This window comes from Ascaphus truei, unplaced genomic scaffold, assembly GCF_040206685.1.
Source record: "Ascaphus truei isolate aAscTru1 unplaced genomic scaffold, aAscTru1.hap1 HAP1_SCAFFOLD_667, whole genome shotgun sequence".
Lineage (NCBI taxonomy): Eukaryota > Metazoa > Chordata > Amphibia > Anura > Ascaphidae > Ascaphus > Ascaphus truei.
The window spans coordinates 142347-167346 of NW_027457000.1; the positions used below are offsets into that span (position 1 = coordinate 142347).

The window sequence follows — 25000 nt, forward strand, 5'->3', positions numbered from 1 at the left end:
TGTACCTGTGTGCCCGGTGTGGGTGGGTGCCAGCAGTGTGCCCTGTACCTGTGTGCCCGGTGTGGGTGGGTGCCAGCAGTGTGCCCTGTACCTGTGTGCCCGGTGTGGGTGGGTGCCAGCAGTGTGCCCTGTACCTGTGTGCCCGGTGTGGGTGGGTGCCAGCAGTGTGCCCTGTACCTGTGTGCCCGGTGTGGGTGGGTGCCAGCAGTGTGCCCTGTACCTGTGTGCCCAGTGTGGGTGGGTGCCAGCACTGTGCCCTGTACCTGTGTCCCCGGTGTGGGTGGGTGCCAGCAGTGTGCCCTGTACCTGTGTGCCCGGTGTGGGTGAGTGCCAGCAGTATGTCCTGTACCTGTATGCCCGGTGTGGGTGAGTGCCAGCAGTGTGCCCTGTACCTGTGTGCCCGGTGTGGGTGGGTGCCAGCAGTGTGCCCTGTACCTGTGTGCCCGGTGTGGGTGGGTGCCAGCAGTGTGCGCTGTACCTGTGTGCCCGGTGTGGGTGAGTGCCAGCAGTGTGCCCTGTACCTGTGTGCCCGGTGTGGGTGAGTGCCAGCAGTGTGCCCTGTACCTGTGTGCCCAGTGTGGGTGAGTGCCAGCAGTGTGCCCTGTACCTGTGTGCCCGGTGTGGGTAAGTGCCAGCAGTGTGCCCTGTAACTGTGTGCTTGGTGTGGGTGGGTGCCAGCAGTATGTCCTGTACCTGTGTGCCCGGTGTGGGTGGGTGCCAGCAGTGTGCGCTGTACCTGTGTGCCCGGTGTGTGTGTGAGTGCCAGCAGTGTGCCCTGTACCTGTGTGCCCGGTGTGGGTGGGTGCCAGCAGTGTGCCCTGTACCTGTGTGCCCGGTGTGGGTGGGTGCCAGCAGTGTGCCCTGTACCTGTGTGCCCAGTGTGGGTGAGTGCCAGCAGTGTGCCCTGTACCTGTGTGCCCGGTGTGGGTGAGTGCCAGCAGTGTGCCCTGTACCTGTGTGCCCGGTGTGGGTGGGTGCCAGCAGTGTGCCCTGTACCTGTGTGCCCGGTGTGGGTGAGTGCCAGCAGTGTGCCCTGTACCTGTGTGCCCAGTGTGGGTGGGTGCCAGCAGTGTGCCCTGTACCTGTGTGCCCGGTGTGGGTGGGTGCCAGCAGTGTGCCCTGTATACCTGTGTGCCCGGTGTGGGTGAGTGCCAGAAGTGTGCCCTGTACCTGTGTGCCCGGTGTGGGTGAGTGCCAGCAGTGTGCCCTGTACCTGTGTGCCTGGTGTGGGTGGGTGCCAGCAGTGTGCCCTGTACCTGTGTGCCCGGTGTGGGTGAGTGCCAGCAGTGTGCCCTGTACCTGTGTGCCCGGTGTGGGTGAGTGCCAGCAGTGTGCCCTGTACCTGTGTGCCCGGTGTGGGTGAGTGCCAGCAGTGTGCCCTGTACCTGTGTGCCCGGTGTGGGTGAGTGCCAGCAGTGTGCCCTGTACCTGTGTGCCCAGTGTGGGTGAGTGCCAGCAGTGTGCCCTGTACCTGTGTGCCCGGTGTGGGTGGGTGTCAGCAGTGTGCCCTGTACCTGTGTGCCCAGTGTGGGTGGGTGTCAGCAGTGTGCCCTGTACCTGTGTGCCCAGTGTGGGTGGGTGTCAGCAGTGTGCCCTGTACCTGTGTGCCCGGTGTGGGTGAGTGCCAGCAGTGTGCCCTGTACCTGTGTGCCCAGTGTGGGTGAGTGCCAGCAGTGTGCCCTGTACCTGTGTGCCCGGTGTGGGTGGGTGCTAGCAGTGTGCCCTGTACCTGTGTGCCCGGTGTGGGTGGGTGCCAGCAGTGTGCCCTGTACCTGTGTGCCCGGTGTGGGTGGGTGCCTGCAGTGTGCCCTGTACCTGTGTGCCCAGTGTGGGTGAGTGCCAGCAGTGTGCCCTGTACCTGTGTGCCCGGTGTGGGTGGGTGCCAGCAGTGTGCCCTGTACCTGAGTGCCCGGTGTGGGTGAGTGCCAGCAGTGTGCCCTGTACCTGTGTGCCCGGTGTGGGTGGGTGCCAGCAGTGTGCCCTGTACCTGTGTGCCCGGTGTGGGTGGGTGCCAGCAGTGTGCCCTGTATACCTGTGTGCCCGGTGTGGGTGAGTGCCAGCAGTGTGCCCTGTACCTGTGTGCCCGGTATGGGTGGATGCCAGCAGTGTGCCCTGTACCTGTGTGCCCGGTGTGGGTGGGTGCCAGCAGTGTGCCCGGTACCTGTGTGCCCGGTGTGGGTGAGTGCTAGCAGTGTGCCCTGTACCTGAGTGCCCGGTGTGGGTGAGTGCCAGCAGTGTGCCCTGTACCTGTGTGCCCGGTGTGGGTGAGTGCCAGCAGTGTGCCCTGTACCTGTGTGCCCGGTGTGAGTGGGGGCCAGCAGTGTGCCCTGTACCTGTGTGCCCGGTGTGGGTGGGTGCCAGCAGTGTGCCCCCTACCTGTGTGCCCGGTGTGGGTGGGTGCCAGCAGTGTGCCCTGTACCTGTGTGCCTGGTGTGGGTGGGGGCCAGCAGTGTGCCCTGTACCTGTGTGCCCGGTGTGGGTGGGTGCCAGCAGTGTGCCCCCTACCTGTGTGCCCGGTGTGGGTGGGTGCCAGCAGTGTGCCTTGTACCTGTGTGCCCGGTGTGGGTGGGTGCCAGCAGTGTGCCCTTTACCTGTGTGCCCGGTGTGGGTGGGTGCCTGCAGTGTGCCCTGTACCTGTGTGCCCGGTGTGGGTGAGTGCCAGCAGTGTGCCCTGTACCTGTGTGCCCGGTGTGGGTGGGTGCCAGCAGTGTGCCCTGTACCTGTGTGCCCGGTGTGGGTGGGTGCCAGCAGTGTGCCCTGTACCTGTGTGCCCAGTGTAGGTGAGTGCCAGCAGTGTGCCCTGTACCTGTGTGCCCGGTGTGGGTGGGTGCCAGCAGTGTGCCCCCTACCTGTGTGCCCGGTGTGGGTGGGTGCCAGCAGTGTGCCCCCTACCTGTGTGCCCGGTGTGGGTGGGTGCCAGCAGTGTGCCCTGTACCTGTGTGCCCAGTGTGGGTGAGTGCCAGCAATGTGCCCTGTACCTGTGTGCCCGGTGTTGGTGAGTGCCAGCAGTGTGCCCTATACCTGTGTGCCCGGTGTGGGTGAGTGCCAGCAGTGTGCCCTGTACCTGTGTGCCCGGTGTGGTTGAGTGCCAGCAGTGTGCCCTGTACCTGTGTGCCCGGTGTGGGTGAGTGCCAGCAGTGTGCCCTGTACCTGTGTGCCCGGTGTGGGTGAGTGCCAGCAGTGTGCCCTGTACCTGTGTGCCCAGTGTGGGTGAGTGCCAGCAGTGTGCCCTGTACCTGTGTGCCCGGTGTGGGTGAGTGCCAGCAGTGTGCCCTGTACCTGTGTGCACGGTGTGGGTGAGTGCCAGCAGTGTGCCCTGTACCTGTGTGCCCAGTGTGGGTGAGTGCCAGCAGTGTGCCCTGTACCTGTGTGCCCGGTGTGGGTGAGTGCCAGCAGTGTGCCCTGTACCTGTGTGCCCAGTGTGGGTGAGTGCCAGCAGTGTGCCCTGTACCTGTGTGCCTGGTGTGGGTGAGTGCCAGCAGTGTGCCCTGTACCTGTGTGCCTGGTGTGGGTGAGTGCCAGCAGTGTGCCCTGTACCTGTGTGCCCGGTGTGGGTGAATGCCAGCAGTGTGCCCTGTACCTGTGTGCCCGGTGTGGGTGGGTGCCAGCAGTGTGCCCTGTACCTGTGTGCCCGGTGTGGGTGGGTGCCAGCAGTGTGCCCTGTACCTGTGTGCCCGGTATGTGTGGGTGCCAGCAGTGTACCCTGTACCTGTGTACCCGGTGTGGGTGAGTGCCAGCAGTGTGCCCTGTACCTGTGTGCCCGGTGTGGGTGGGTGCCAGCAGTGTGCCCTGTACCTGTGTGCCCAGTGTGGGTGGGTGCCAGCAGTGTGCCCTGTACCTGTGTGCCCGGTGTGGGTGGGTGCCAGCAGTGTGCCCTGTACCTGTGTGCCCAGTGTGGGTGGGTGCCAGCAGTGTGCCCTGTACCTGTGTGCCCGGTGTGGGTGGGTGCCAGCAGTGTGCCCTGTACCTGTGTGCCTGGTGTGGGTGAGTGCCAGCAGTGTGCCCTGTACCTGTGTGCCTGGTGTGGGTGCCAGCAGTGTGCCCTGTACCTGTGTGCCCGGTATGGGTGAGTGCCAGCAGTGTGCCCTGTACCTGTGTGCCCGGTGTGGGTGAGTGCCAGCAGTGTGCCCTGTACCTGTGTGCCCGGTGTGGGTGAGTGCCAGCAGTGTGCCCTGTACCTGTGTGCCCGGTGTGGGTGAGTGCCAGCAGTGTGCCCTGTACCTGTGTGCCCGGTGTGGGTGAGTGCCAGCAGTGTGCCCTGTACCTGTGTGCCCGGTGTGGGTGAGTGCCAGCAGTGTGCCCTGTACCTGTGTACCCGGTGTGGGTGGGTGCCAGCAGTGTGCCCTGTACCTGTGTGCCCGGTGTGGGTGAGTGCCAGCAGTGTGCCCTGTACCTGTGTACCCAGTGTGGGTGGGTGCCAGCAGTGTGCCCTGTACCTGTGTGCCCGGTGTGGGTGGGTGCCAGCAGTGTGCCCTGTACCTGTGTGCCCGGTGTGGGTGGGTGCCAGCAGTGTGCCCTGTACCTGTGTGCCTGGTGTGGGTGGGTGCCAGCAGTGTGCCCTGTACCTGTGTGCCCGGTGTGGGTGAGTGCCAGCAGTGTGCCCTGTACCTGTGTGCCCGGTGTGGGTGAGTGCCAGCAGTGTGCCCTGTACCTGTGTGCCCAGTGTGGGTGAGTGCCAGCAGTGTGCCCTGTACCTGTGTACCCGGTGTGGGTGGGTGCCAGCAGTGTGCCCTGTACCTGTGTGCCCGGTGTGGGTGGGTGCCAGCAGTGTGCCCTGTACCTGTGTGCCTGGTGTGGGTGTGTGCCAGCAGTGTGCCCTGTACCTGTGTGCCCGGTGTGGGTGAGTGCCAGTAGTGTGCCCTGTACCTGTGTGCCCGGTGTGGGTGGGTGCCAGCAGTGTGCCCTGTACCTGTGTGCCCGGTGTGGGTGGGTGCCAGCAGTGTGCCCTGTACCTGTGTGCCTGGTGTGGGTGTGTGCCAGCAGTGTGCCCTGTACCTGTGTGCCCGGTGTGGGTGAGTGCCAGCAGTGTGCCCTGTACCTGTGTGCCCGTTGTGGGTGGGTGCCAGCAGTGTGCCCTGTACCTGTGTGCCCGGTGTGGGTGGGTGCCAGCATTGTGCCCTGTACCTGTGTGCCCGGTATGTGTGGGTGCCAGCAGTGTGCCCTGTACCTGTGTACCCGGTGTGGGTGAGTGCCAGCAGTGTGCCCTGTACCTGTGTGCCCGGTGTGGGTGAGTGCCAGCAGCTTGCTGGCGTTGTTGTAGCTGCTGAAGGTGAAGGACCCCAGGCTGATATTGGGCTGCACAGAAATCTCAGGAATGTCTATGGGGGATTGACGGGACCCTGAACATGAGCCGAGAGCCCCCCATGAACTGGGACCTGTGAGGAGAGAGACTATATCATCCGCTGTAACCACTATACTTCTGTTAGTTAGCGTGCGCCAGTCTGTGTCCTCGGGTACATAACACCTGCGTGCGCCAGTCTGTGTCCTCGGGTACATAACACCTGCGTGCGCCAGTCTGTGTCCTCGGGTACATAACACCTGCGTGCGCCAGTCTGCGTCCTCGGGTACATAATGCCTGCGTGCGCCAGTCTGTGTCCTCGGGTACATAACGCCTGCGTGCGCCAGTCTGTGTCCTCGGGTACATAACGCCTGCGTGCGCCAGTCTGTGTCCTCGGGTACATAACGCCTGCGTGTGCCAGTCTGCGTCCTCGGGTACATAACGCCTGCGTGCGCCAGTCTGTGTCCTCAGGTACATAACGCCTGCGTGTGCCAGTCTGTGTCCTCGGGTACATAACGCCTGCGTGTGCCAGTCTGTGTCCTCGGGTACATAACACCTGCGTGCGCCAGTCTGTGTCCTCAGGTACATAATGCCTGCGTACGCCAGTCTGTGTCCTCGGGTACATAACGCCTGCGTGCGCCAGTCTGTGTCCTCGGGTACATAACGCCTGCGTGTGCCAGTCTGTGTCCTCGGGTACATAACGCCTGCGTGCGCCAGTCTGTGTCCTCGGGTACATAACGCCTGCGTGCGCCAGTCTGTGTCCTCAGGTACATAACGCCTGCGTGCGCCAGTCTGTGTCCTCGGGTACATAACGCCTGCGTGTGCCAGTCTGTGTCCTCAGGAACATAACGCCTGCGTGCGCCAGTCTGTGTCCTCGGGTACATAACGCCTGCGTGCGCCAGTCTGTGTCCTCGGGTACATAACGCCTGCATGCGCCAGTCTGTGTCCTCAGGTACATAACGCCTGCATGTGCCAGTCTGTGTCCTCAGGTACATAACGCCTGCATGTGACAGTCTGTGTCCTCAGGTACATAACGCCTGCGTGTGCCAGTCTGTGTCCTCAGGTACATAACGCCTGCGTGTGCCAGTCTGTGTCCTCGGGTACATAACGCCTGCGTGCGCCAGTCTGTGTCCTCGGGTACATAACGCCTGCGTGCGCCAGTCTGTGTCCTCAGGTACATAACGCCTGCGTGCGCCAGTCTGTGTCCTCAGGTACATAACGCCTGCGTGTGCCAGTCTGTGTCCTCGGGTACATAACACCTGCGTGTGCCAGTCTGTGTCCTCGGGTACATAACACCTGCGTGTGCCAGTCTGTGTCCTCGGGTACATAACGCCTGCGTGCGCCAGTCTGTGTCCTCAGGTACATAACGCCTGCGTGTGCCAGTCTGTGTCCTCAGGTACATAACGCCTGCGTGCGCCAGTCTGCGTCCTCGGGTACATAACACCTGCGTGTGCCAGTCTGTGTCCTCGGGTACATAACACCTGCGTGCGCCAGTCTGTGTCCTCGGGTACATAACGCCGGCGTGCGCCAGTCTGTGTCCTCAGGTACATAACGCCTGCGTGCGCCAGTCTGTGTCCTCGGGTAAATAACGCCTGCGTGTGCCAGTCTGTGTCCTCGGGTACATAACGCCTGCGTGTGCCAGTCTGTGTCCTCGGGTACATAACGCCTGCGTGTGCCAGTCTGTGTCCTCGGGTACATAACACCTGCGTGTGACAGTCTGTGTCCTCAGGTACATAACGCCTGCGTGTGCCTGTCTGTGTCCTCGGGTACATAACACCTGTGTGCGCCAGTCTGTGTCCTCGGGTACATAACGCCTGCGTGCACCAGTCTGTGTCCTCAGGTACATAACGCCTGCGTGTGCCAGTCTGTGTCCTCGGGTACATAACGCCTGCGTGTGCCAGTCTTTGTCCTCAGGTATATAACGCCTGCGTGCGCCAGTCTGTGTCCTCGGGTACATAACGCCTGCGTGTGCCAGTCTGTGTCCTCGGGTACATAACGCCTGCGTGTGCCAGTCTGTGTCCTCGGGTACATAACGCCTGCATGTGCCAGTCTTTGTCCTCAGGTACATAACACCTGCGTGCGCCAGTCTGTGTCCTCGGGTACATAACGCCTGCGTGCGCCAGTCTGTGTCCTCGGGTACATAACTCCTGCGTGCGCCAGTCTGTGTCCTCGGGTACATAACGCCTGCGTGCGCCAGTCTGTGTCCTCGGGTACATAACGCCTGCGTGCGCCAGTCTGTGTCCTCAGGTACATAATGCCTGCGTGCGCCAGTCTGTGTCCTCAGGTACATAACACCTGCGTGCGCCAGTCTGTGTCCTCGGGTACATAACACCTGCGTGCGCCAGTCTGTGTCCTCAGGTACATAACGCCTGCGTGCGCCAGTCTGTGTCCTCGGGTACATAACGCCTGCGTGCGCCAGTCTGTGTCCTCAGGTACATAACGCCTGCGTGTGCCAGTCTGTGTCCTCGGGTACATAACGCCTGCGTGCGCCAGTCTGTGTCCTCAGGTACATAATGCCTGCGTGTGCCAGTCTGTGTCCTCGGGTACATAACGCCTGCGTGCGCCAGTCTGTGTCCTCGGGTACATAACGCCTGCGTGTGCCAGTCTGTGTCCTCAGGTACATAACGCCTGCGTGCGCCAGTCTGTGTCCTCGGGTACATAACGCCTGCGTGTGCCAGTCTGTGTCCTCAGGTACATAACGCCTGCGTGCGCCAGTCTGTGTCCTTAGGTACATAATGCCTGCGTGCGCCAGTCTGTGTCCTCAGGTACATAACGCCTGCGTGCGCCAGTCTGTGTCCTCGGGTACATAACGCCCGCGTGTGCCAGTCTGTGTCCTCGGGTACATAACACCTGCGTGCGCCAGTCTGTGTCCTCGGGTACATAACGCCTGCGTGTGCCAGTCTGTGTCCTCAGGTACATAACGCCTGCGTGCGCCAGTCTGTGTCCTCGGGTACATAACGCCTGCGTGTGCCAGTCTGTGTCCTCAGGTACATAACGCCTGCGTGCGCCAGTCTGTGTCCTCGGGTACATAACGCCTGCGTGCGCCAGTCTGTGTCCTCGGGTACATAACGCCTGCATGTGCCAGTCTTTGTCCTCAGGTACATAACGCCTGCGTGTGCCAGTCTGTGTCCTCAGGTACATAACGCCTGCATGTGCCAGTCTGTGTCCTGGGGTACATAACGCCTGCGTGCGCCAGTCTGTGTCCTCAGGTACATAATGCCTGCGTGCGCCAGTCTGTGTCCTCGGGTACATAACGCCTGCGTGCGCCAGTCTGTGTCCTCGGGTACATAACGCCTGCATGTGCCAGTCTGTGCCTCAGGTACATAACGCCTGCGTGTGACAGTCTGTGTCCTCGGGTACATAACGCCTGCGTGCGCCAGTCTGTGTCCTCGGGTACAGAACGCCTGCGTGCGCCAGTCTGTGTCCTCAGGTACATAACGCCTGCGTGTGCCAGTCTGTGTCCTCAGGTACATAACGCCTGCATGTGCCAGTCTGTGTCCTCAGGTACATAATGCCTGCGTGTGACAGTCTGCGTCCTCGGGTACATAACACCTGCGTGTGCCAGTCTGTGTCCTCGGGTACATAACGCCTGCATGTGCCAGTCTGCGTCCTCGGGTACAGAACGCCTGCGTGTGACAGTCTGCGTCCTCGGGTACATAACACCTGCGTGTGCCAGTCTGTGTCCTCGGGTACATAACACCTGCGTGTGACAGTCTGCGTCCTCGGGTACATAACACCTGCGTGTGCCAGTCTGTGTCCTCGGGTACATTACGCCTGCGTGTGCCAGTCTGCGTCCTCGGGTACAGAACGCCTGTATGATGCGTAAGTGTAATGTTTAATAACTGTAGATATACTGTACATAAGGTTCTCTCACCACACAGTTCCTCTGTATAACACCAATCTAAACAAAAGGGAAGATAAAAGGTGTATCTATGTATTTATTTATTTATTTATTTATAACATGTGTTACCAGGAACAGTGAGAGTTACGTCTCGTTTTCATGTATGTCCTGGGCACAAATAATAGTGAAGACAAATAATACATGGTTACAAATACAGTTACATAATGAGCAGGGTATACATTATATACAGGACATTGCATGCACAGTTACAGATAATATATATTATGGGCATATGTAACAGTTACAGACCAGATTAAAATGTGAGACAGCTTTAGTTTATTTATTTATTTATAACGTGTTACAGGCAGTAATACAGTGAGAGTTACCTCTCGTTCTCACGCATGTCCTGGGCACAGAGTTATAACGTGTGTTACAGGCAGTAATACAGTGAGAGTTACCTCTCGTTCTCACGCATGTCCTGGGCACAGAGTTATAAGATGTGTTACAGGAAGTAATACAGTGAGAGTTACCTCTCATTCTCACGTATGTCCTGGGCACAGAGTTATAAAATGTGTTACAGGCAGTAATACAGTGAGAGTTACCTCTCGTTCTCACGTATGTCCTGGGCACAGAGTTATAACGTGTTACAGGCAGTAATACAGTGAGAGTTACCTCTCGTTCTCACGCATGTCCTGGGCACAGAGTTATAACGTGTTACAGGCAGTAATACAGTGAGAGTTACCTCTCGTTCTCACGCATGTCCTGGGCACAGAGTTATAACGTGTTACAGGCAGTAATACAGTGAGAGTTACCTCTCGTTCTCACGCATGTCCTGGGCACAGAGTTATAACATGTGTTACAGGCAGTAATACAGTGAGAGTTACCTCTCGTTCTCACGCATGTCCTGGGCACAGAGTTATAACATGTGTTACAGGAAGTAATACAGTGAGAGTTACCTCTCGTTCTCTCGCATGTCCTGGGCACAGAGTTATAACGTGTGTTACAGGAAGTAATACAGTGAGAGTTACCTCTCGCTCTCACGCATGTCCTGGGCACAGAGTTATAACATGTGTTACAGGCAGTAATACAGTGAGAGTTACCTCTCGTTCTCACGCATGTCCTGGGCACAGAGTTATAACGTGTTACAGGAAGTAATACAGTGAGAGTTACCTCTCGTTCTCACGCATGTCCTGAGCACAGAGTTATAACATGTGCTACAGGCAGTAATACAGTGAGAGTAACCTCTCGTTCTCACGTATGTCCTGGGCACAGAGTTATAACATGTGTTACAGGCAGTAATACAGTGAGAGTTACCTCTCGTTCTCACGCATGTCCTGAGCACAGAGTTATAACATGTGTTACAGGCAGTAATACAGTGAGAGTTACCTCTCGTTCTCACGCATGTCCTGGGCACAGAGTTATAACATGTGTTACAGGCAGTAATACAGTGAGAGTTACCTCTCGTTCTCACGTATGTCCTGGGCACAGTTAATATGACAAATAATACATAGTTACAAATACTGTTACATAAATGAGCAGGGTATACATTATATACAATACATTGCATGCACAGTTACAGATAATATATATTATAGGCGTATGTAACAGTTACAGATAATATATATTATGGGCGTATGTAACAGTTATAGACCAGATTAAAATGTGAGACAGCTTTAGATTTGAAAGAACTTAAACTGGTGGATGTGAGAGTCTCTGTTAGGTTGTTCCAGTTTTGGGGTGCACGGTAAGAGAAGGAGGAACGGCCGGATACTTTGCTGAGCCTTGGGACCATGAATAGTCTTTTGGAGTCTGATCTCAGGTGATAGGTGCTGCATGTGGTAGGGGTGAGGAGCTTGTTCAGATAGGTGGGTAGCTTGCCCAGAAAGTATTTGAAGGCAAGACAGGAAAGGTATACTTTGCGCCTAGACTCTAGTGTTGACCAATCTAGTTCTTTGAGCATTTCGCAGTGATATGTGTTGTTGTTGCATTGCAGAACGAAACGACAAATTGAATTGTAGAGGGTATCAAGTTTGCTAAGGTGGGTTTGAGGTGCCGAGCCATATACTATGTCTCCATAGTCAATAATTGGCATTAGCATCTGCTGTGCGATACGCTTTCTGACCAGGAGACTTAGGGAGGATTTGTTCCTGTAAAGTACCCCTAGTTTGGCATAGGTCTTGGTTGTCAGGGTATCAATGTGCATCCCGAATGTTAAGTGGGAGTCAAACCATAAGCTCAGGTATTTAAAACTAGTAACAGGGGTTAGGGTGGTGTTAGCGTTGGTTCTAATCAGGAGCTCAGTCGCTGGAAGCTTAAAAATTTAGTCTTGGTCCCAAATACCATTGTTACAGTCTTGTCAGTGTTTAAAAACAGTTTGTTTTGGGAAATCCAGTTTCCGAGTCTCATTAAGTCAGACTGAAGTATGTGTTGAAGGTCGGAGAGGCTATGGCTGTGTGCATATAGGATTGTGTCATCTGCATACATGTGTATTGAGGCTTCCTTACAAGCTGTGGGAAGATCATTGATGAACACTGAGAAGAGTAGGGGCCCCAGAACAGAGCCTTGCGGGACACCACAGGTGATATCCAGGGGGTTGGAGTTAGAGCCTGAGATGGACACATGTTGGGATCTACCTGGTAGGTAGGACTGAAACCAGTTTAAAGCATGCTTCCCTATTCCAGAGCTCTGGAGTTTGTTAAGCAGGATAGCATGATCAACAGTATCAAAAGCCTTTGCAAAATCTAGGAATACTGCACCAGTGAGTTGTCCCCGTTCCATTCCACACTGGATCTCATTGCAAACTTTTAGCAGGGTAGTTACGGTGGGGTGTTTGGGGCAAAAGCCAGATTGGAATTGGCTAGGGAAATTTGTCTTGTTATAGTAATCGCTTAATTGGGAGTGGACACATTTTCCATGACTTTGGATAGGATTGGGAGAAGGGAGGTTGGCCTGTAGTTTGAGACAGTGTTTTTGTCCCCACTTTTGAAGATTGGGACAACTCTGGCAGTTTTCCAGGTCTTAAGGATATGGCCTGCAGACAGGATAGAGTTGACTATGGAAGAAATTGGTTTGGCAATTGCTGGGAAACCAAGTCTTAGGAACCTAGATTGTAGTAAGTCAGGTCCACATTGGCTGCTTAGTTTTAATTTGAGGAGCACTTGTGTCATCTCCTCTTCGGATACTGGGCCAAATTAAAAATTGTGGGCAGTGTTGGGAGGGGGTGGAGCTGTGTGGGCAGTGTTGGGAGGGGGTGGGGCTGTGTGGGCAGTGTTGGGAGGGGGTGGGACTATAGAGGTACTCCCAGGATGAGATTCAGGTTTGGGGTTTGGGTTGCGTTTCGCTAATAAGTTCGTAGCACACCTCACAAAGTAATCATTGAATGCATTTGCAATGTCAGTGGGGTTTGTCAGAGTAATATCCCCCTTAGTGATATTACTTGGTTGTTGATGGTTAGGAGGCTTCAATATATTGTTGATAACCTTCCAGAAGTTAGCTGGGTTTGATGTGTTCTGGAGGAGATTGTCAGAGTAATATTGTGCGTTTGTGTGCCTTGTTTGCCTTGTGCACATGTTCCGCAGGCATCTGTAGTGATTGAGATCCTTGGTAGTGCCAGTTACTTTGTAGCTTTTCCACAAGGTATCCCTGAGCTGGTAGAGTGCAATAAGGTCAGGTGTTACCCATGGAAGGTGGGCCCCCCGTACCCTTATTTTGCGTAGTGGAGCATGGGTATCGCAGAGTTTTAAGATCTCTGACTGTAAATAGTCGAGCGCAGAATCAGGGTCGGGAATTAAATCGATTCTCTGCCATGGGCAGTTGGTAAGGTCATCCAGAAACTGTTGTGGGTTAAAGTTTTTAAATGTTCTATTTATGAAAGAACTTAAACTGGTGGCTGTGAGAGTCTCTGGTAGGTTGTTCCAGTTTTGGGGTGCACAGTAAGAGAAGGAGGAACGGCCGGATACTTTGTTGAGCCTTGGGACCATGACCAGTCTTTTGGAGTCAGATCTCAGGTGATAGGTGCTGCATGTGGTAGGGGTGAGGAGCTTGTTCAGGTAGCTGGGTAGCTTGCCCAGAAAGTATTTAAAGGCAAGACAGGAAAGGTGAACTTTGCGCCTAGACTCAAGTGATGACCAATCTAGTTCTTTGAGCATTTTTCAGTATATACATGCATACATATTGCTATATCTATTATCCTATAACTATTATAATATGTATGCATGTATATATATATAAATATATAGACCATACGATACCGGTTGCAACACGACATCAAGGGACAGCACGCAGTAAGTAAATCAAAAATGTTCTATATTTGATAGAAGACACAAAAACCGACGTTTCGGTCCCCCAGTGGGACCTTTCTCAAGGTGGTGCAATTGAATGCAGTGCACAATACATATATATACCCCAAACCCCAGTGCAATTCAACAAAACCAATCACAGTTAATGTGCCTCACCTGCCTATGTGACATGCATCCACAGTATCAGCAGGTAAAGAGCGGCCATTTTGAATATATTAACCCTATATTTGTTTACCTGATATGTGTTTGGGCATGCGCAAAAGGCTCAGGAATTGCATAATGTTACTGCTGAGAGACTACATAAGTCTGCCAGACCCAGCGATATCTTGGGTAACCGGAGAGAGTGCGCATGGGCTAAACTGATCTGGAGCTGATACCTGGATAGATTAACTATTTCAGGGACGTGCAAAATACACATTGTAACTGCAAGTTAAGCGAAACATGTGAAACACCTGATGTGCTCACCGTAAATGTGCAAAAAAATGTGAGGGATTAAAACATATATACACACGTGTAGATGACGTGGCTGACTGGAATCTAGGTCAGTATATAAATGCTGAAAGCACTCAGCCATATAACGCCTAATGCATAGTGTAAGAAATGATAATGCAATGATGACTCTATGTATCCTGTCAGGAAGCGACACCTTAAAACCCAACAAAAATACATAATGCAGACACTGTCACATAGAGAAACTGGTAATCAGTTAGAATAAATGCTGTGTCACACTCTCGGCAAACATGGCCACAGGTGGCTCTTGACTAAAAGGTTACCTGAGGAATCTGACACACAGTTTCGCTTCACTTGCAGTTACAATGTGTATTTTGCACGTCCCTGCAATAGTTAATCGGTATCGTATGGTCTGTTATTGCTTTATGGGATAAGCACCAAAACGTATTTACTTGCATATGGTGTGCCGGCTGTGCATTGGATTATATATATATATATACATGCATACATATTATATGAGGAGGAGTGAAAGGTACAGGACAGTTATAGGGGGAGGGGTCCCTGTAATAGAGGAGGGATAGGTACAGGACAGTTATAGGGGAGGGTCCTGTAATAGAGGAGAGATAGGTACAGGACAGTTATAGGGGGGAGGGGTCCCTGTAATAGAGGAGGGATAGGTACAGGACAGTTATAGGGGGAGGGGTCCCTGTAATAGAGGAGAGATAGGTACAGGACAGTTATTGGGGGAGGGGTCCCTGTAATAGAGGGGAGATAGGTACAGGACAGTTATAGGGGGGGGTCCCTGTAATAGAGGAGAGAGAGGTACAGGACAGTTATAGGGGAAGGGTCCCTGTAATAGAGGAGAGATAGGTACAGGACAGTTATAGGGGGAGGGGTCCCTGTAATAGAGGAGTGACAGGTACAGGACAGTTATAGGGGGAGGGTCCCTGTAACAGAGGAGTGATAGGTACAGGACAGTTATAGGGGGAGGGTCCCTGTAACAGAGGAGTGATGAAACATTACAGTTATAGGGTGGGATAGATACATGATTTAGGGGTCACATGATTTGTAGGGTTTTACCTGCTGTCGCTTGCTTGAGCGATACACCGATCATTATAAGGAGCATCTGATGTAGACGCCTCATTGTGATAAAGAACCTGGAAATACACAATATGTGCCGTATAGAGCTCACCGAGGCAGGCGTGGTCGTCCTCACTTTAATAGAGGTCCGTTACAGAGGGGATTCAGGGTAACACATACTGTACAGGGGTGAAATAGGAAACAATGAGTGGTCTCTAAACTATTAGTGATATCAGAGTAATAGGGTGAAGTGCGCCCTGCAGCTAGTCAGGGAGATACTCATCCATCAGGGCCTGGACATGGGAAGAAAAGACCGGCGCAAACTCCCATATAGCAGACAAACAAGAGAGGTGGGTAAAATAGTGTTTTAACTGCACATATTAGAACAGAGACATAGTATCACGTGAGAAAAAAGAGAATATGTGTTCACAGCGCTGATGCTCAAAGTGAATAATTGTAATATAAATCGATACTACAGTGATTACTATAACTTTTGCTTAAAAGTGAGGCTGCCTAGGCAAAAAATGACCAACACAGAATCAAACAACCCAAACAACAAATACACACAGCGGCGCCTAAAATACAATGAAATATCCCAGTGAATAAACTCTGACCAAATGTGCTGTGAGACTTCAGTCAAGGTCCTTCTCAGGGACTCTTTGAACACCGTGATTGGACTCGTCATTTGGTCAGAGACATAGTATCAGTCAAATAACCATGAAGAGTTCTCATAGTATCCGAGCACTGCAAATAACCCCAGATTGGTGGAATCTTGCAGGAGAACTCAGCTACGCTGGTACCGGCCGTGAGATGGAATCAAGTCCACAACTGCTGCACTTTTAAAGAGTCTATTTCTGTAGGGAAAGCATCCGCTCCCGGTTCCAAATGTACATACGTTCACTGTAATGCTAGGGGTATCTGCTCTGGTAGGGAAGGCACCCGCTCCCGGTTCCAAATGTACATACGTTCACTGTAATGCTAGGGGTATCTGCTCTGGTAGGGAAGGCACCCGCTCCCGGTTCCAAATGTACATACGTTCACTGTAATGCTAGGGGTATCTGCTCTGGTAGGGAAGGCACCCGCTCCCGGTTCCAAATGTACATACGTTCACGGTAATGCTAGGGGTATCTGCTCTGGTAGGGAAGGCACCCGCTCCCGGTTCCAAATATACATACGTTCACGGTAATGCTAGGGGTATCTGCTCTGGTAGGGAAGGCATCCACTCCCGGTTCAAGGCGTCCACACCTCGTGTCCCGCTCTGCTTAGCAGCTCAAGCTGAGGTGATCTCCATTTGGGAAACAGCTGAGAGGGAGGCGCTCAGAGATGACGTCACCGCGTAGACAGGAGCCCGATTAGTAGAACAGCCGCCAGTAGCTCAAAGCAAATGAATTCAGTGACAATTGGGAAAGTTCAAATGAACAAGTTGAAAAAAGGCTCAATGAGACCAGTAAAAGATAGCACAAAGTATCATCCAACGCGTTTCGTAGCAGGTGCTACTTCATCAGGGAGGGACCACAGAGGGAGAATATGTGCTATTTAAATCCACCTGTACCTTGGGATTGGTTGAGGTCCCAGGTGTTGGTGCTTGAGGCAAAACAGACCAGATTGGTAGATTGACATATAATACCTCTCACTCGGAAAAAGCAACAATATAAGACACAGAATTTAAATAATAAAAAATATTTTGGAAACAAAAAATGGAATTAGTATTAAAAAAAAACCATGTATGTCGTAGACACTTTAGAATGAACAAGGGGGGTTTCTATGGAAAGATAGAAACAATGCGTTAATATATTGATAGATATAGCAATAAAAAGAAACAGAAGGTGAAAACAAAAGCCTGTGGTAGAGTAAAAAAACTTCAAAGTGTATTAAATTCATCAGAGCCAACAAGGTAACGTTTCTGGACAGAGTCCAGTGAGTTGTTTGCTCTGAAGAAGGGACTCTTTGTCCAGAAACTTTACCTTGTTGGCTCTGATGAATTTAATACACTTTGAAGTTTTTTTGACACTGCCACAGTCTTCTGTGCGCTCCTTCTATTTCTTGTTTATTGCTATTACGTGGATCCAGCTTTGGGTCGCCGGGATCAGCAGGAGATAAGCACCAAAAGGGAATACACTGTATATTTATTTTTCTAAGCAGTGGTGTGCCATTTATACCTTCTCTTTTCCTAATACTGTATATTGATAGATGATATAGCTACCCCAAAGTATCATATATATTCATTGATATTTAGAAGTACAAATGACCATAGATTGAAGCTTCCCAAAAGCTTATTAGGAGCTAGAGAAATGGAGCGCAAAGTAGTATACCGAATATTGGTAATATGGGACTAAGCCCCCATACATGCTTTAAATCTGTGGGAGAATAGATCACCACACGCCACTTGGGGATAATTGAATATGATGGTGCTCATCTCCGATCAGGAAGCGGACTCCCAGGGCTGAGGTAGGGAAGCAAATTAACTGACCACAGCCCAGGAACAGAGTCCTGTAAGAGTTTCCGTAGTCGGTAAGCAGGCAGGGGTCAGGGCTGGTGGCAGTGGTGCAAAGTCCAGGCAACAGGCTAAGGGTCAGGGCAGGCGGCAGGCAGCGAGGTCGGGGTCACGGTTCAGGGTCAGCAACAGTGATTCCAAATTAACAGGCTAGCCTCCGGAACAGGGAAGCCACAGGAATAGCTCACGAAGAAGGAAGGCACAGCAACAGGCTAGGCACAGCAACAGGGAAGGCTCACAAACAAGGAAGGCTCAGCTACTAGATCCCAAGCTGGCCAGCTACACAGGGAAGGCTCACGAACAGGGAAACATATACAATGCTCAGGCAGGGGCTGGGAGTCACTGGCTGCTATTTAAATCCTTGAACAGGGGCAGCAAAGATGGCAGCTGCCAGTAATCAGAATGTCCAGAGCAGCCAGGTAAGGGCAGGTTCCAGCCAAAGCGATAACTCCAAAAGTTGCATTCCAATCAGAGATAAGCCGCTCTGAATATCAGGAGGGAGGAAGGGAGGAAGTTCCACCAAGATATTGAAATATTGAAATAGACTAGAGAAGAGAGAGCACATATTTTGGAAAACTGGCTAAAGACACAATACATTTTACATAGAATATTGAATAGATAATATTAATATACAAAATGATATTTGATAATGTACATAATCTAGTGCATATTTTTAGTAAAGGGAGAGGAAATCAAGATCCTCATTTAATCTTGCAGGAACCATAGTGTTACGTTGAAAGATCCAATAGGTTTCCTGCTTAGAGCGTGCTTTGACCCTATCCCCTCCCCTACTTGAACAGACTCAATGCCTTTATATTGAAGACATTTCGGATCCTTGTAATGGCAAATCTTAAAATTACATGAAACACTGTGTTTATCAAAACCAATTCGAATATTACGTACATGTTCTAGTATTCGCCTCCTTAAGTGTCTCCTGGTCCTCCCTATATACAGGAGACCAAAGGGACATCCAAGGAAGTACACAACGTGTGTAGTTGAGCAAGATATACAGTCATTGATAGTGTATGGACTAGATGGTGTGGAAGAAAATAAAGTTTTACGATCCTTGGGTAAATATTGACGAGCTAAACATTTCCTACATGGAAAATTGCTTATGGGTGTGACAGGAAACCAAGAGGATACAGAGATTGAAGGTAATTTTGAACCAATATCATAAGGGGCACTGGAGTTTTTAACATAACTCGGTTTCCTGAATAATATCTGAGGCTTGGTAGTGTCAGGATCGCTACTAGGCTCCGTCCCTCTGACGCATTATGCAACAGTACCTGCGGCGCACGCAGACTCCTGTCTGCACATGCGCACCTACATAATAATACACCTGCAGAGGCACGCCTCCGGCATGTCTCCGCGGCGCCTGCTCCCGCTGGTGATGCACTCGCCCCACACCGCGCTCCTCCTACGCGTGCACACAGCATGGCAGCTGATCCCAAGAAAGGTATCGGCTATCTCTCACCTGAAGCCAATCTCTCCTCCTCCTATCAGCTCGTAGCCTATGTCTGATGTCACTCCACTGCTGCCTCCTGATTGGTTCCCACCTCCTTCATTTACCTTGTCTGTTCCTGTGCAAGTTGCTGAGCATAAACCGATGTTTATGTGAAGTGCTCGCTGCTTCCTGTGTTTTGTCTCTTCTTGTGCCTTGCCTGACCTGTGTTGTGACCCCTGCTCGTACCTGGACCTGTCTCTTCTGTACCCCTGAATTTCGGCTTTTTATTTGACCCCCTTTCTCTCCTTGACCACAGCTTACGGATATTGACTACTCTTCTCTCTCCAACCCCGGACCATGGCAAGTACCACGACATACCCAAACTCTCCTATCCTGACCTGGCTACGTGACTCTGACTCTGCACTCCAGACCTGGTCCCGTGGTTGTAGGGCGGTTGTTATATACATCCCCACCTCAGCCCCATGGTCTAGTCTAGTTTGTTGTGAGTGCACGTAACAGGTAGACAATCTAGAACCCAACACTGGGTCACGACCCCAAATGTTCCAGTGTTTATGAATGATATGTCTAATAGCATTTCCTTACAATTTTATATTTAGTAATAAAGGGAATATTTATGGTATCCGAAGTCTGGGAAGTCGGGATTGAGCAATCCCTAGTGCTCAATAACTAATTTCTACCAAGGGTTCTAACTCGATGCCATGCTTTATTTAGTAAATCTGGTTGATAACTGTGACGATAAGAGCTAGCTGGCATCACAAAACTGGGATGAAGCCCAGCTAGCTACCCCTAAATTTACGTAATATGGCCACCTTTGTAAGGCTTATTTTGGCCAAATGTTCTCTAATATCTGGGGAAGAACAGGGAATGTGTAAATGTATTTCCATGTCTGTAAGAATGTATTTCAAAGTCTGTATTTGTTATGTATAAGCACTGTGATGTGATTTGGGAGTCCGCCCTGTAAAGTGTTAATTGGATTAAGTGAACAATCAGGGATGGGGATGGGTTCTTAGCACGCCCTCTGGCTGTTGTGGCACAAACTTAATCAATGCTCTGATTGTCCAGCAGCCCCCTCCCATGTAAAGGATAGCCACAGAGGGCTATATAAAGGGCGCTGCTGATCAGAAGTGGAGATCTACCTTCAGAGAGCATCTGAGAGCAAGAGAGGCTAACAGACTGAGAGACACTCTGGGAAGGAGTGTGGAGATCTACCCTCAGAGGACTATCTGAGAGACAGAGAGACTGGGAGACATTCTGTAAAAGAGTTTGATCTTTTACAGTGACCAGCTGGAGAAATATATCAGAGGGGCTGCTGTGTGATCAGCCCTCTGAGATCCTGGACGAGAAGCGGACAGGGCAAGCTTACTTGAAGCAGGCCCCTGCACCTAGCGAGGCTAGAGACTGCTCCCCAGGCCCCCAGTTGGTATTGTATCGTGTTTTGTGCATCTTTGTTTGTCTGCTGGCTGCCAGAATAAACCCCATTTTATTCAACAACTGTCACGTCTAGTGATCCCGGTGGTTTCGGTGAAAAAGTGCTGGTCTCCGGTGACAATAACCTCTAGAAATAAATGTGTCATATAGTTCCTTGGCCTGATGCCATATTGTGACTCCAATTTCATCTAAGCCTCGTGAATTGGCCCAAAGGGATATTTTCAATCCACTGTTTGTTATGAAGAACATCAAGAAACTGTTGATATCCACCTTTTTGAAGTGAGTAGTAGTAACATTGGTGCCATCATCCAATGCCTCAAGATGGATATCAAGACAATCTGTTGCAGATTCGTGATTCCAAGAGGTAAAAATCAGATTATTACTGTTTTTGTTAATGTGTTCCAAGAATAAAGATAAGGATTCCTCATCCCCATGCCATACCAAGAGGATATCATCAATAAAATGTTTACAAACTATAATCTGATGTGAATATGGATTATTGTGCCAAATTCAGCGATGCTCCCATGCCCCCATATACAAATTGGCATAACTAGGGGCAAAACGGGTACTCATCGCTGTACTGCATATTTGAAGAAAAAATTGGTCCAAAAAGACAAAATAATTGTGAGATAATATAGACTTCATGCATTTGCCAATAACATGTGAATTAGAAGGGAGTAAGGTGGAGTCTTGTAACAAAAAATATTCATTTGATTCTGTCCCCTTGTTGTGGGGGATACTTGTGTAAAGTGACTGAACGTCAACGGTACACAGATTGCAACTCGAAATCTTTGAAAGTGTTTAGAATTGAAGTCGAACCCTTCGTGTATTAAGGAAGTACAGGCACATATTTTTGGAGAAAACAATCCACGTGCTGGAAGTGAGGAACTTAATCCCTGAAATTATCGGGCACCCAGGGGGATTCGTGAGTGTTTTGTGTATTTTCGGTAAGTGGTATAGTATTGGAATTCTAGGGATAGGTTCAAAGAGGAATTGAAATTCAAATTTTGTTTGTACATCATAAGAAACAGCCTGGTCTAAAAGTTTTTTAAATTCCTCCACATATTGTTTAGTGGGGTGCTTAGGTAGAAGCAGATAGGAAGTAGAGTCAGACAATAGCCTAAAGACCTCATTTTCGTAGTCAGTGCTATACTGTACTACTCCTCCACCTTTGTCGGCTTCTCTAATAGTGATTTCTCTATTGAGTTTAAGAGATTTGAGTGTCTCATTTTCCACTCTGTTGAGAATATACCTTTTAGGTTTATTACAATTCTTAACCAAAGTGATACATTCCTTATTAACCAAATGATTAAAAGTTTCTATAAAGCTACCTTTTGAATTGGTAAAATTTTGAGGGAGGTTTAAATGGGGTATTATTAGTCCCTGATACAGTGCTATTAGTTGATGGTAAAACATCAGAGAGTATATCATTACAAGTTACTGCTAATTTGGAAATAGAACTAGACATATCATCAATTTGTATAGTGTCATTTGATATTCGGGATGGCTTATCTTGATTGGAATCAAACTTTTGGAGTTATCTCTTATATCAACAGCCTGTCTTAAGTTATCCCCAAGTGGCGTGTGGTGATCTATTCTCCCACCAATTTAAAATATGTATGAGGGCTAAGTCCCTTATTACCAATATTCAGTATACTACTTCGTATACTACTTCGTGCTCCATTTCACTATTTCCTAATAAGCTTTTGGGAAGCTTCAATCCATGGTCATTTGTACTTCTAAATATCAATGAATATATATATGAAACTTTGGGGTAGCTATATCATCTATCAATATATTAACCCATTGCATCTATCTTTCCATAGAAACCCCCCTTGTTCATTCTAAAGTGTCTACGACATACATGGTTTTTTTAATACTAATTCTATTTTTTAAGTTTCCAAAATATTTTTTATTATTTAAATTCTGTGTCTTATATTGTTGCTTTTTCCGAGTGAGAGGTATTATATGTCAATCTACCAATCTGGTCTGTTTTGCCTCAAGCACCAACACCTGGGACCTCAACCAATCCCAAGGTACAGGTGGATTTAAATAGCACATATTCTCCCTCTGTGGTCCCTCCCTGATGAAGTAGCACCTGCTACGAAACACGTTGGATGATACTTGTGCTATCTTTTACTGGTCTCATTGAGCCTTTTTTCAACTTGTTCATTTGAACTTTCCCAATTGTCACTGAATTCATTTGCTTTGAGCTACTGGCGGCTGTTCTACTAATCGGGCTCCTGTCTACGCGGTGACGTCATCTCTGAGCGCCTCCCTCTCAGCTGTTTCCCAAATGGAGATCACCTCAGCTTGAGCTGCTAAGCAGAGCGGGACACGAGGTGTGGACGCCTTGAACCGGGAGCGGGTGCCTTCCCTACCAGAGCAGATACCCCTAGCATTACAGTGAACGTATGTACATTTGGAACCGGGAGCGGGTGCCTTCCCTACCAGAGCAGATACCCTTAGCATTACCGTGAACGTATGTACATTTGGAACCGGGAGCGGGTGCCTTCCCTACCAGAGCAGATACCCCTAGCATTACAGTGAACGTATGTACATTTGGAACCGGGAGCGGGTGCCTTCCCTACCAGAGCAGATACCCCTAGCATTACCGTGAACGTATGTACATTTGGAACCGGGAGCGGGTGCCTTCCCTACCAGAGCAGATACCCCTAGCATTACCGTGAACGTATGTACATTTGGAACCGGGAGCGGGTGCTTTCCCTACCAGAGCAGATACCCCTAGCATTACCGTGAACGTATGTACATTTGGAACCGGGAGCGGGTGCCTTCCCTACCAGAGCAGATACCCCTAGCATTACCGTGAACGTATGTACATTTGGAACCGGGAGCGGGTGCCTTCCCTACCAGAGCAGATACCCCTAGCATTACCGTGAACGTATGTACATTTGGAACCGGGAGCGGGTGCCTTCCCTACCAGAGCAGATACCCCTAGCATTACCGTGAACGTATGTACATTTGGAACCGGGAGCGGGTGCCTTCCCTACCAGAGCAGATACCCCTAGCATTACCGTGAACGTATGTACATTTGGAACCGGGAGCGGGTGCCTTCCCTACCAGAGCAGATACCCCTAGCATTACCGTGAACGTATGTACATTTGGAACCGGGAGCGGGTGCCTTCCCTACCAGAGCAGATACCCCTAGCATTACCGTGAACGTATGTACATTTGGAACCGGGAGCGGGTGCCTTCCCTACCAGAGCAGATACCCCTAGCATTACAGTGAACGTATGTACATTTGGAACCGGGAGTGGGTGCCTTCCCTACCAGAGCAGATACCCCTAGCATTACCGTGAACGTATGTACATTTGGAACCGGGAGCGGGTGCCTTCCCTACCAGAGCAGATACCCCTAGCATTACCGTGAACGTATGTACATTTGGAACCGGGAGCGGGTGCCTTCCCTACCAGAGCAGATACCCCTAGCATTACCGTGAACGTATGTACATTTGGAACCGGGAGCGGGTGCTTTCCCTACAGAAATAGACTCTTTAAAAGTGCAGCAGTTGTGGACTTGATTCCATCTCACGGCCGGTAATTAGGGCAAGATTCCACCATGTATATGTGACTAGCGATCTGTGCGCCCCTTAATATGAGATGTATATGTGACTAATGATCTGTGCGCCCCTTAATATGAGATGTATATGTGACTAATGATCTGTGCGCCCCTTAATATGAGATGTATATGTGACTAATGATCTGTGCGCCCCTTAATATGACATGTATGTGATTAATGATCTGTGCGCCCCTTAATATGAGATGCATATGTGACCTATGATCTGTGCGCCCCTTAAAAGGAGATGTATATGTGACTAGCGATCTGTGCGCCCCTTAATATGAGATGTATATGTGACTAGCGATCTGTGCGCCCCTTAATATGAGATGTATATGTGACTAATGATCTGTGCGCCCCTTAATATGAGATGTATATGTGGCTAGCGACCTGTGCGCCCCTTAATATGAGATGTATATGTGACTAGCGATCTGTGTGCCCCTTAATGAGATGTATACGTTACTAACAATCTGTGTGCCCCTTAATATGAGATGTATATGTGACTAGCGATCTGTTGGCCCCTTAATATGAGATGTATATGTGACTAACGATCTGTGCGCCCCTTAATATGAGATGTATATGTGACTAATGATCTGTGCGCCCCTTAATATGAGATGTATATGTGACTAATGATCTGTGCGACCCTTAATATGAGATGTATATGTGGCTAGCGACCTGTGCGCCCCTTAATATGAGATGTATATGTGACTAATGATCTGTGCGCCCCTAATATGAGATGTATATGTGGCTAGCGATCTGTGCACCCCTTAATATAAGATGTATATGTGACTAGCGATCTGTGTGCCCCTTAATATGAGATGTATATGTGAATAACGATCAATGTGTCCCCATTAATATGAGATGTATATGTGACTAGCGATCTGTGCGCACCTTAATATGAGATGTATATGTGAATAACGATCAATGTGTCCCCATTAATATGAGTTGTATATGTGACTAGCGATCTGTGCGCACCTTAATATGAGATGTATATGTGAATAACGATCAATGTGTCCCCATTAATATGAGTTGTATATGTGACTAACGATCTGTGCTCCCCCTTACTGATGGATCTATATGTGACTAACGA

The 25000-nt window shown here is 50.5% G+C and overlaps 1 protein-coding gene across 1 annotated transcript in view; it reads right to left on the bottom strand.

Moving 5' to 3' along the window:
- The window catches only part of LOC142485933 (carbonic anhydrase 4-like), a 141766-nt gene that overhangs the window by 114730 nt on the left and 2036 nt on the right, over positions 1-25000 (bottom strand). The window contains exons 2-4 of the mRNA XM_075584596.1: positions 14948-15126; positions 9153-9179; positions 5211-5375 (exon numbers count right to left, since the gene is read on the bottom strand). Coding sequence (XP_075440711.1) covers positions 5211-5375; positions 9153-9179; positions 14948-15011 — 256 coding nt within the window. The 5' untranslated portion in view covers positions 15012-15126. The remainder of the gene's footprint in view (positions 1-5210; positions 5376-9152; positions 9180-14947; positions 15127-25000) is intronic.